This window comes from Lepidochelys kempii, chromosome 3 (genome assembly GCF_965140285.1).
Source record: "Lepidochelys kempii isolate rLepKem1 chromosome 3, rLepKem1.hap1, whole genome shotgun sequence".
Lineage (NCBI taxonomy): Eukaryota > Metazoa > Chordata > Testudines > Cheloniidae > Lepidochelys > Lepidochelys kempii.
Window position 1 is genome coordinate 158623770 of NC_136382.1, and position 12605 is coordinate 158636374.

A 12605-nucleotide genomic window follows, 5' to 3' on the forward strand; every position below is an offset into this window, starting at 1 on the left:
TATAGCCTGCTACAAATGGCAGTGAATGCAGGTGAGCGCTTCCCAACCCAGACACACGAGTAAATCAGTGGGAGCTGGGAAACCCATGCACAGGAGAGACAGAAAATCCAAGCAGCACTGATCCAGAGCAGGGATGCAAATGGCTGACAGAGAGCCTGTGACAACAGGCAGCCCAGCCACAGCAGTTTCCGCAGCAACTGTTACAACAGTGGGCCACTCAACAACAGCTACAAACAGCCCACCAGCAGCAGCTGCTAGGTGAGATGGCAACCAGCAGAAGGACCTGCAACCAAACTTGCTACCACTACGACTGACAGAGCTAGAGCCTGCCGGGGCAGCCGGAGTCTGGCAGCCAGAGTGGGAGCCTGGGGCCTGTGCTCCCACCAGTACCAATGAAGCTGACTAAGATGGAGCCTGGCGACTCCCTGAGGCTTTCTGGACCATTTTTGAGTGAGTGGCAGTGGCCTCCCAATGGCCTTCAGAACCCTGAGCCCTTGTGCTGGCCGCCTACCTGACTGGTGCAGCCTAGGCAGCCGACTGAGTGTTTGACCCTGTGGGATTATGCAGGTTAAGGGTGCCACCCTGAACTTTCTCAATATCTGACAAGAGATGCACTGCTGCCGCTTCTGGATGGAAATGGGAGCCCTGCTTGGCGGGGGGTGGCCCAAAACCAGAAGGAATGTTGCTGCTGATGGTTACGGCCAGCCGAGCAGACTGCAGCCCAAGTGGCTGAGTTAGTACTGGTTGAACAGTTCATACAAATACTCCCCACTGGTGGATACTGAGACGTCACCCAGGGTCTCTATCAAAGGCCGTGCAGCTGATGAGAAAACTTTATGGCCTCTGGGGAACCCCCTGAACTAGGGGGAAGGGACAACCTGGGGCTAAGAAGCTAACCCAGCCTGATGTGAAGCCAGCCAGATGAGACAATAGGCTCAAAGCACTACAGGGTTTCTCAGGTGGGCTACTGAGACACATCTGAAGAGACTGTCCCCTGGTGGACAAAAGGACCCACCAAAACAACAGTCCCCATGTGGATCAATGGGACCAAAATGCAAGGTCTGTTGGATAACACGGGAAGATATTAAAGATTGCATAGTCAATGAGCTAGCATCCCAAATGGTAGCGCATCATGAGGCATGAGAGCTGAAGCAAGCACACATGACTGGAAATGTACCATGCACACAAGAAATAGGGCCAGCCATGCCCTTAATTCCTCAAGCCATAAGTCTGAGTGCCTAGGCAAGAGATAAAAGGGCAACACTAGTAGTGAGGAAACACTTGAAGAGGAAGCAGTAACAAATACCCAACAGTAAGTAGAGATGGCTTAGGATGTTATAGTGGGATGAGATGGTGGGATCTCTTGTACTGGATGCCCCTTGCAACACATTTAGGCACCTACTGCTTCACATCATGTGTAGCCTGAGACATATTGCCAGGATTTGGCCAGGACAGTCAAAAGTCACATTCTTAGTGACCTTATGCCCCCTGGGTAAATTCCCATTGAAATGTGTAGGATTTTACCAGCTTCATCACAAGACAGACTGTATGTAAATTAGTCAAATTCAGAGCCAAAATCTGCCTCAGATACAAATGTACTATTCTGACCAAAGTCAACAGGAACCTGTGATGGGTTCTACAAACCCCACATGGCACAATGTGGGCTTAATGAGCTAAAGAGGGCTCAGGTGGTTCCAATCTGTTGCATCTGTGAGAAATGACAGGACCGGAGGGAGACACTTAAGAGGAAAAGCCCCTGCTCAGCTGATGGCAGACCAAGGAGGAGAGCAAATCTTCAGTGCTAAGCTACTGAAGAGAGGGCTGACTGAAGGTAGGCACTCCCCAGCTGACAGTTGACCGGTGTCCCCTCCTCAGAAAAGGGAGGGCTAAATGCTAATGGACTTTGAGAAGGAATCAATCCCTTTTACTTGTGAACTCAATTCCCCTTAAAAAGAAAAGGAGTACTTGTGGCACCTTAGAGACGAACAACCCCTTCACAGAACCCCATGCACAGACATAGAAGGCTGGTATTTTTTCTTTGCTGTTGCTTTTACAGCTGAAAATCCAAGTGGAAAGTGGTCCAGCCATAAAGTACCATTGAAATGAGCAGATCAATGTGAAGAGGGGTCTGAATAATCTAAGGCTTTTAAGAAAAAAGGACTTTGGGTTGGCCTAGCAATCTCATGGTAATATAATAGGCACAGATGCAGAGATCCAAGTCCAAGCCTTAAGCTCCCAGCCTGGCAAAGACTGGAAGTATTGTGCAGGTAGAAGCCTCGGACCTTAGAAGGGAGGGAGTGCCTTCTGCAAAGAATGGCACTGATGAACTACAGAGGGCTTTCTACAGGGTTTGGTCAGGGGGAAAACCCTATACAAAAAATGAAAGATCCATAAAGAAAGCTCCCCTATGCCCTCCCATGGTGGCCCAGGGAAAATGATGAGGCAATTTTTAGGGTTCTGAGTAGCTTGTAGTCCCCAAATAATGTAGTCTAATAAATAGCGGAAAGGGTACTGACAGCCTCTCCCTTGCCAGATTTTCTTATAATTCTACAGAGAGGGGGAGGGGGTATTTTCTCCTGTGATAGAAAGATATCTTCAGAAAGATAGAAGGAAAACTTTGGTTTTCAAAATATTTGGGGGGGGAGAGGTGGAGAAAATGTTACATGATAAAGGGTCATGTGATAAAGATACAGAGGCACTCAACTGGAGTACTTCTACGTGGTCCATTAATCTATGTTCTTGAAGTGGCTGAGTACAAGGAACACTAACGTAACATACCTGAAGGGTGTGATATGGAAGCATATACCCCAGTGTCATAGTTATATAACAAAACTTTAAAAAATTGAATGTTTTCCCTTGAAATAGATCCCTGGGTTTTTTAAAATATTGTACGTGTTGTAAAGACATTAGTTTGTATATGGTGTTGCACTTAAGGTATCTACTTTCATCTCAGGAATTCAGTCATTATGCATGCATTAAACCATACAAACACACCTACAAAATACGTGTGGCAGGGTGCTATCCCTTTAAGAGCAGGGCAAGGTGGGAAAACTTTCTAGGATATAAAATAATCTCCAGAGGGGAGGCTTTGATGAAGGAAAGATCAGCAGGAACAGCAGTAAGGAGTCTACAGCCCAGAATGGGAATTCTGAGGTATGGGTTGTTCCTGGTTTTTGGTTTTGTTAAACTGTGATTTGGCCTTGCATTCCTTGAATCCTTGTACTGCTAAGGCTTAGGGATCCATATGGCTCTGCATTGCAGTAGGCAAGTATCCCCATTTTACAAATGAGGAAATGAGGGTTAAAGCTAACATTTTCAAGAGCGGCCTCAGTTGGGGACTGTCCTAGTACTAGAGTAACCAGACATCTGATATTCAAAGACATTAGCGTCCACATCTTCCATGGACATTGTTGATTGAAGTGGAATAAGCACCAATGTGCCTCAAAGGGAGTACCTAAAAATAGAGGCCAACGAAATTAATGGGAGTTTCCAGAAATGTTGACCTCAGTGGCTTGACCATGGTCACTTAGTGTAGTCACTATCAAAGTGAGGATATTAGAACCTAGGAGTTCTAAGTCCCAGTCCTCTGCTCTAAGCACTAGACTGCACAGCTTCCAAACAGTCTGTGGAAAATCCCTGCCTAAAGGGCACATTAACTGGCCCAAAGGGGTAGAAATTCCTGAGAGCTTTCTGTTAAGAATAATTACTACATTGCTGGGTCTCTGTGCAGCCACCACTTCAGCTGTGAACCCCACAGAGTGAGCACAGAGTAGGGGAGCCAGAAGGATGTCATCTCAGTCTTGGCATCATTTCCTGGCTGCTGTAAAAATTCATATTTTGGCATTTCCATCTTTACTTTTAAAAAATAAATGAAATATAAATGTAGTAGAGTGGATGCTATTAATTCCTGTTTTAACAGATGAAGAAAAAAATATGCTTTAATTCTAGCAGGTGGAAAATTCTGCTGTGACTAAAATGACATTCTCCTGCTTCCTGTGTCTAGGCCTTGTCTGTGCTCAGAGCTGCAGGAAGTGAGACCCAGTTGAATGTCACTTGTTCGAACACACTGATTTTTCAGAAGGCAGTTCTTTTGAGTATTAAAAAAAGCAACAGTTCATTTTTGTGCCACTTCTTAAAGCGGATGGGGGAAGCCACAGGCTCCTGTGTGTCATCATGTAGAACAATGCCAAGCAGACAAGAATACAGAGAAAGGAGAAAGGGATAAATACATTCCCTAACTAGGAACAGGCAACAGAAGGTGAAATCCTGACCCCCTTGAAAACAAGGGGAGTCTTGCCACTCACTTCAGTGGAGCCAAGATTTCAGCCAGAGCTGGGGCTGGAGAGGGTTCTCTGATGCTGTCCTCACCCCCAATCTACAACAAAATATTGATCTTTAGTTCTACCCCTTTAAGAAGAACTTTCTGCCAGGAAAAGTAGTGACCTCAGGAGACCGATCTATAAGCACTTTCTCTACCAAAGCCCAGCAGGTTGGCAAAATTTCCAGGGTGCCTGATCCAAAGCCCTTGGAAGCCAGGGGAAGGGATTTAGGCCCTCAGGGCTCAGCGGCACAGGGGTTCCTCAGGACTCCTGCCCCCCACCCCCCGATTCGCCATCTCTGCAAAGGCATTTTGCAGAGGGTGACGTGCAATAGGGAAGGACCTTCTAAAAGCGCGAACACCCCCCACCTTGTGCCATCCCCGCGGCACAGACGCTGGTGCATGGGTGGAATCGAGGGCTGGCGCCTCTGGAGCCAGCTGGTCCTTTCCTGCGCTCAGCAGGGCCCTGTCTGCCACATCCCGGGGTGGGGGGGGTCCGCGGAGTATTGCGTGAGCCCCAGACCTGCCTCTCTCCCGAGCGGGTTGCAGCGCTGCACAATCCGAAGCTAGCACTGAGCAGAAAAACACACCAGGGCCAGCCAAGGTGCAGATCTTCGCGGGGTCCGAGAGAGAGGGAGAGGCAGGCGGCCCCCTAAGAGCCAGGGGGTCTAGACAGCTCCTACCCCCGGCTTCCCCTCTTGCAAAACTAAAGCAGAAGTGACACACACTAGACTAAAGTGCCCGGAGCAGCTCCGCCCCCAGCCCAGCCTGGGGCGATCTCCCGCACTGCTTCGGGCGAGAAGGTGGCCAGCTGGAGAGGGGAAGCCGTGTGAAGTGCCAAAAGAGGGGCGGCCTCACCTGGCATCAGCCGCCCTGATCCGAGCTCAGCGAAATCCGCCTGGGGTTACGGAGCGAGGGAAGCGGCTGCCCCAGGAGGAGGAGGGAGGGCAGGGCACTATTCCCGATTTCCCTGTTCGATCGGGTCAGGAAAAGTTGGGAGGGGGATGTCGTAGGAAAGTAGCGGTAGCAGCAGCCAGGCTGAGGAGCGGGGTGCAGTCCAGTCCTCCAACCCGCTCCCGGCTCCCCCGGCCGCGATCGCCTCATTACCACGCCGCGGCCACTCTCAGCACCCACCGTGCACTTAACCGCTTGCAAAATCTGCAAGCAGCAGGGAGCGGACCGGAGCCGGAGCTTGGGGGGAATCAGGGACGGGGCCTGGCTCTGGTCCGCTTAGAAGGGAAGGTGGCTCGCCCCAGTAGCAATAACAATGACCGCAAATCCCCTGGCTTCACCCCGGAGCCCTTGTAGCCGCGAGCCCCTCCATGCAGCCCCCCCCCAGCTGCACAGTAACCCCCGTTACACCCCGTAACCCTTCCGTGCTAGGTACAGACGCGCCCCCGTACCGGACAGATCTATCCGGCGCCACCTGTGCACACAGCAGCCCTTAGCTCTCTCCGCGCCCCCCAGCACGAGTGACCCTCCGCCCCTGGTCTGCAAGCACAGAAGCGCCCTTGCAGTGACCCCCCCGCCGGCCGGGCACCAAGGGCAGCTCGGGGGGCTCCTTACCTAGCCCCGGCACGAAGGTGTTGAGGAACAAGCAGATGACAGCCACGGGGAACGGCATGTAGGGGATGGCAGCGCGCAGGGGTCCCTTCTTCTCCCGGACTTGCACCACCACCCCGCTGGAGGAGGCAGTGCCCCTGCTGGGCTCCCCGGCCGCGGCCGCCGCCGCCGGGGCAGGCTCCCCTTCTTTGGGAAGCGGATCCATGGCTGGCGCGGCGCGGCGCTGGCGGAGCTCGCCCGCTGCTAGAGGCGGCCGCGCCCGGGGCTGGGGGCACGGGGAGCCTGTCTGTGCTGGGAGCCGCGGCGGCTGCTGTACTGAACTAGCGCTCCGGCTCCTGAGTGCTCGGTTTAAAGAGACAGTGCGCTGCCACACGCACTCAGGCACACACAGTCTCCCCCCCCACACACACACACTCCCCAACGCACACTCTCTCTCCCACACACGCCCTTTCTCTCCCACGCACACACACATACACAGTCGCTCACACACACTCTCCCCCAACACACAGTCCCTTTCCCACTCACGCCCTTTCTCTCTCTCTCTCTTTCTCACACACACAGTTGCTCACACACACTCTACCCCAACACACAGTCCCTTTCCCACTCACGCCCTTTCTCTCTCTCTCTCTTTCTCACACACACAGTTGCTCACACACACTCTACCCCAACACACAGTCCCTTTTCCACACATGCCCTTTCTCTCTTTCTTTCTCACACACACATTTGCTCACACACACTCTCCTCCAACACACACCTTTTCTCTCATACACAATCTCTCAGATACACTCTCCAACACAAAATCTCTCCACACACTTCCTCCAACATACACACTCACACACACACACACACACAGAGTCTCCCTCATGCTCTCACCAACACACACCCTCTTTCTCTCTCCCATACACTCCCCCCACATAGCCTCTCTCTCTCACACACACACAAAGTCTTCTTCACACACTCCTTCCAACACACACTCTCTTTCTCTCTCCCACAAACTCCCCCTCACACCTACATCTAATCTCACTCCTCAGTTTCTCTCTCTAGACTAAGATAGATGGTCATGTTTAAAATTTATTAACTAAGCTGGAAAAGGGCATTCTGATTCTGAAATACAGGTCTGCATAGGGATTTAGGGTTTGTCTACACTGGCAGAGTTACCTCGCCGGCAGTTACAGCGCCACTCAGAGAGCACTGAAGGGAAACCGCTGTTGTGTGTTCACACTGTGAGCTGCCTGCGCAATAGCATGTTCACACTTGTGGCTCTTACAGCAGTATTTGGAGCGGTGCACTCTGGGCAGCTATCCCACAGAGCATTTCTTCCTCTTCTGCTGCTAAGAGTTGTGAGAAGGTGGAGGGGGTCATGGGGCATCCTGGGTCCTGTCCTAATGTCCTGTGATGCATTGCTTCGCATCTCAGCAATCCCTGTGCTTCTGTCCGCATTTGGCGCTATCTTTCAATGGTTTATGTACTGCACACTCTGCCCCTTCGGTCGGCAGGAATGGATCCCGTACTGTTGACCAATATGCTGCTTGCTCTCACTAACACATCATGAATGGCAGTGGAGTTATTCCTTAAACTACAAAGGCAAGAGGAGTTTGACATTGATCTCACCACGTGTAGTAGCTATGACACGAGATTGCTTGTGGCATTCATGGAGGTGCTGACCACAGTGGAACACCAGTTTTGGGCTCAGGAAACAAGCACTGTGTGGTGGGATCACATCTTGATGCACGTCTGGGATGACGAACAGTGGCTGCAGAATTTTCAGATGTGGAAAGCCACATTCATGGGACTGTGTGATGAGCTCGCCCCAGCCCTGCAGCGCAAGGACACAAGAATGAGAGTTGCCCTGTTGTTGGAGAAGCGCATGGTGATTGCACTGTGCAAGCTGGCTACTCCAGACTGCTACTGATTGGTCGCTAACCAGTTCGTAGTGGGAAAGTCGACCGTTGGACTTGTGTTGACGGAAGTGTGCAGGGTCATTAATCACATCCTGCTCTGAAAGACCGTGACTCTGGGCAATGTGCGTTACATTGTGGATGGCTTTGCACAAATGGGCTTCCCTAACTGCGGAGGGGCGATAGATGGCACGTATGTTCCAATTCTGACACCAGACCACCAAGCCACTGAGTACATTAATCAGAAGGGGTATTTCTCTATGGTTCTCCAGGCACTTGTGGATCACCCTGGGCGTTTCACGGACATTAACACAGGCTGGTCCGGAAAGGTGCTTGACGCATGCATCTTTCATAACACTGGCCTGTCAGGAAGCTGCAAGCAGGGACTTTCTTCCCGGACCAGAAGATCACCGTAGGGGAATTGAAATGCCCATTGTGATCCTGGGAGATCCTGCCTATCCCTTAATGCCGTGGCTTATGAAGCCATACATGGGGCACCTTGACAGCAGCAAGGAGCAGTTCAACAACAGGCTGAGCAAGTGCAGAATGACTGCTGAGTGTGCTTTTGGCCATTTAAAGGCCCACTGGCGCTGCCTGTATGGGAGGCTGGACCTGGCCAATGACAATATTCCTATGCTTATAGCCACATGCCTCATGCTTCAAAATATTTGTGAAGGGAAGGGTGAAAGCTTCACTCAGGGGTGGACTGCTGAGGCTCAGTGCCCGGAGGCTGAATTCGAACAGCCAGAGACTAGGGCTATTAGAGGGGCTCAGCGTGGGGCCATAAGGATCAGGGATGCCTTGAGGCAGCAATTTGAAGCTGAAAGCCACTGATATTTGTCGCTATGCTCAGGAGTGCAGTGCTTGTAATGCTAGGAGGTGATTGTGCTTGGTGCAGACGATGCACTGTGAAGGTTTAAGAAAATTGCTTGTTGCTTTGCAGGGCTCTGTTTGCTTTCAGTGAATGGAATAAAGATTGCTTTCAACCCAAAACAATTCTTTTATTAAAAAAAAAGCCCAAAAAACCAAATCAGCACCGTGGGGGATGGGGGAAGGAACGGTCCCAGGAGGAGGTGGGGTCCTGGGATGGTTAAAGGTTTGTGTATGTCCAGGTACCCGATGCAACCTTGTCCTTTGGAGTGCAGTGCAGCAGGTACTGTACTTCAGCAGGGCTAAACTGCAGAGGGACGGGTGTTGAGTGCAGTGGGTACTGGGCGTCTGCAGGGCTCGACTGTGACGGGGCAGGAGTGGAATGCAGCAGGTACAGACTGGAACCAGGAGGTTGATAAGAGTGTGCTGGCCATGAATGGGGGGCACATGGGAAAGAGTATTGTGACAGTGGCTGCAGGGGAGGGCGGGCGCGGAGCTGCTCAGTTTGCAGTGCTAGTAGCACCTGGAGCGTGTCTGCTTGGCGCTCCGTAACGTTTAAGAGCCGCTCGGTGGCTTCATTCTGGCGTGCCGCGTTCTCCTTTTGGTCCCTCTTCTCGCTGTCCCGCCACTCCTTCGATTCTTGTTTTTCGGCCGCGGAGTGCATCATGACGTCATGCAGGAAGTCCTCTTTAGTTTTTCATGGCCGCTTTCTAATTCTGCGCAGCCATTCAGCCTGCGATAACAAAGAGGGAGGCTGGGCTCCCAAGGTCATATCTATGAAGCCAGAATGCAACATTTTACAGAAGCAGTGTTGTTTGCAACGCACAGACCACTGATTCAGTGATTTAAAAGACAGTCACTATTCACATACCTGTCACTAACTGGCTGACCCCGGGCAAGCACATATGAACCACAAGACCCCCAAAATAGTGAGTAACCACAGGGGCAGGGGAAATCAGTGTTCCAGGACTGTACTGTACACTGGGCATGTGGCTCTTGGGGAGAGCCAGCACTGTAGGTGGGGTCTTATAATCATTCCTGTCCCCACATCTTCCACAGGTTGTGTTCATTATGGAAGATATCTCGCTGCTGAGGGTGAGCAGGGAATCAAGGGAGGGTCTTCTCCAAGACTGCAGCTTCCGCCCTGGACCTTTTGCGGCTCGCCTGTGTGCAGCAGTGGTCCCTTCCCCCTGCCCCATGACGACAGAGTGGTACAGGAAAGGTACCGTTAATCAGGCAAGAAACAAAGCAGCTCTGCCAAAGAATCTGCAGCAGCGGATTGCCCAGTATCTCCATGAGAGTTTCTGTTCTGCCGCTAGACTAGGCATGTGGTGGTAGGTGCATCATCCAGACACAAGCCTGCTTTCTGCAATTCTCCTGCCCCCAACAACTCGCTTTAGCTATTCCCAAAATCAAAGCCACTTACCAGGGGCCTCCTCTCCTGTTTGCGCTTTGGCAAGCTCCAATAGCTGTGACTGGCTAGCCTCCTCCGGGATAGAGAATAGCTCCTGGCTGCATGCATCTCTGACCTCTGAGTCATCCTCTGGCTCTGGGTCCCCCTCCACATCCTTGTCCAAGATTTCCTCCTCCTGGCTCAATCCACTCTCAACTGTCACGTGAGCCACCGAAGTATCCACAGTGGCCTTCTCAGTGGAGGTGGGGTCGCCACCGAGTATCATGTGCAGCTCTTTGTAGAACCGGCAGCTCGTTGGTGCAGCACTAGAGCGGTGGTTTGCCTCCCGTGCCCTGTGGTTGGCATTCTGTAGCTCCGTCACTTTGACCCTGCACTGCAATGTGTTTCAGTCATGGCCCCTTTCTGTCATGCATTGTGAAATCTGTCTGTAGGTATCATAATTCCTATGTCTGGAGCACAGCTGGGACTGGACAGCCTCCTCCCCCCAAATGGTGATGAGGTCCAGCGGGGGATTGCCTGGTGCATGGAGCAGGCATGGTCACCCGGAAAGATGTGCTGAGACCACTGCATGCGTCACCAAGCAAACAGGAAGAGGACTTTCAAAATTCCCAAGGAATTTAAGGGGTGGGACTCACGGTTGGTCACCTGAGGGCAGGGCAGTAGAGTTCAAACTGATGACCAGAGAGGCGAGAACAGGCATTGTGGGACACTTCCCAGAGAACAGTTGTAGCGGTGTAATCGACCAGGGTGTCTACACTGGCACCATGGCGCTGTAGCCCCAGCGCAGAGAGCTGGTACGCCTCTTGTCGGGGTGTTGTTGTTTTTTTTTTTACAGCACTGCAGCTGTGCAGTTTCTGCACACTACGTGGCTTGGCAGTGTGTACACCTCGGGAATTACACCACAAAAAGCTGCTTTACTGTGCAGAAACTTGCCAGTGTAGACAAGGCCTTAGAGTGGTAAAACCAAAGTGATATAGTTATATGGTCTTGCCTGTGTAGACAAGCCTAGGCTGACCCCCCAAGGTTGAGCAGGGCCAGCTCATATTTTCAGACATGACTTGCCCTTTGTAGACTGGGTGCAAAGTCCTGTTTAAAATCATATTAGTTAAAACAGGTTAATTGATCCTGGTCAACACTGAAGGGAGTCAGATGGGCATGTTAACTAATGTTTTAAAACATGCCCCTTTTTCCTAATCTCCACATGCTCACAGTCTCACGCACACATTCTCTGAAACCCACCCACATAGCCTCCTGCATGTCCATCTACACTCACAGACATCCGCATACCGACATACACCTCGTCATGTACGCACATTACCTACCTGTGGCTCTCTTTGGCCTGGTCTACACTTAAAAATTAGATTCACTTATCTATGTTGCTCAGGGCTGTGAAAACCTAACCTACACCACCACCATCGATGTGGCTAGGTCCATAGAAGCCTAGCTACCATGAACCTAGCTACCACCTCTCAGAGAGGTGGATTAGGTATATTGGTGGAAACCCCCCTTTCATCAGTGCAGGAAGCATCTATGCTATCGTGCTACAGCAGCACCACCCTAGCTGTGCTGCTGTAGTGTAGACATACCCTTACACTTCTACAACGCACTCTGTCTCTCATACACAGAGAGAGAGAGAGAAAGCACTTCTACCCGCATAAACCAAGAGTAATTCTAGTGAAATCAATAGAGCCCCACTGGTGTGAAATGGCTCGTGGTGAGAAAAGCAGGCCCACTGTCACACATGCTCTCCCCCAATCTCAAATATATGCTGCACATACATAAACGCTTCGAGACCGTCTCTCAGACGCTGCACAGCTGGCAAATGGAGATAAGAGAAAGGCAGGGCAGAAAGGTATTTGATTTGATCATTCTGAGGGGGAAATCCATTGCAAAAAAGCACAAAAATAACAAAAACTGATAGCTTTTCATATCAGAAAAAAGTTGTTCTTGGGGGTGTAGGTAGAGCTGAAAGTTAAACCCACTCATACACTCATTTATTGTCTGCAAAATGTTGCTTTAGGGGGAAAAAAGTGATTCTGAAAATGTAAAAAAAACCCAAATATATGCCCCTTAGAAGTTAATCTGGGTTTCGAACGGAGTGAAAATATATCTTAGTTTATATCATTAGCATAAGGCCTTTTGTATGGCTGGTGATTACCATTCAGTATGCAGTTTGATGGATGAATCGGTAATAGAACTTGAAGGTATCTGTTGTTGGAAGTGATGACAATGCTGATCATTGCAGACAGTCTTGAGTGAAGACACCAGGGGAAAGATCAGCGGCAATAATCACAGTACAAAGTGTAAGCGTGACATGCATGTTATATTTCTATGGCAATGATCAATAGAGAATAACCTTTGTGCCACTATACAGTTCAAAGCTGCATTTGCCTTAAGGGTTCTTAAGAATTTTAACCATGACAGCAAAGCTTAAGTGGTTTGTATGTGTAATCGGAACCCCATCTAATGTAAACATACAGTTTAACGATATGATGAGGATCACAGAAATGAGTGTGGAGAAGACTGTTAATCTAAGTAATCC

The 12605-nt window shown here is 50.5% G+C and overlaps 1 protein-coding gene across 1 annotated transcript in view; it reads right to left on the bottom strand.

The window, feature by feature from the left end:
* The window catches only part of STUM (stum, mechanosensory transduction mediator homolog), a 69055-nt gene extending 62875 nt beyond the window's left edge, over positions 1–6180 (bottom strand). Inside the window, exon 1 of the mRNA XM_073338697.1 lies at positions 5885–6180. Within this exon, the coding sequence (XP_073194798.1) occupies positions 5885–6086 (202 nt within the window). The 5' untranslated portion in view covers positions 6087–6180. The remainder of the gene's footprint in view (positions 1–5884) is intronic.
* Between the last annotated feature and the right edge of the window lie 6425 nt (positions 6181–12605).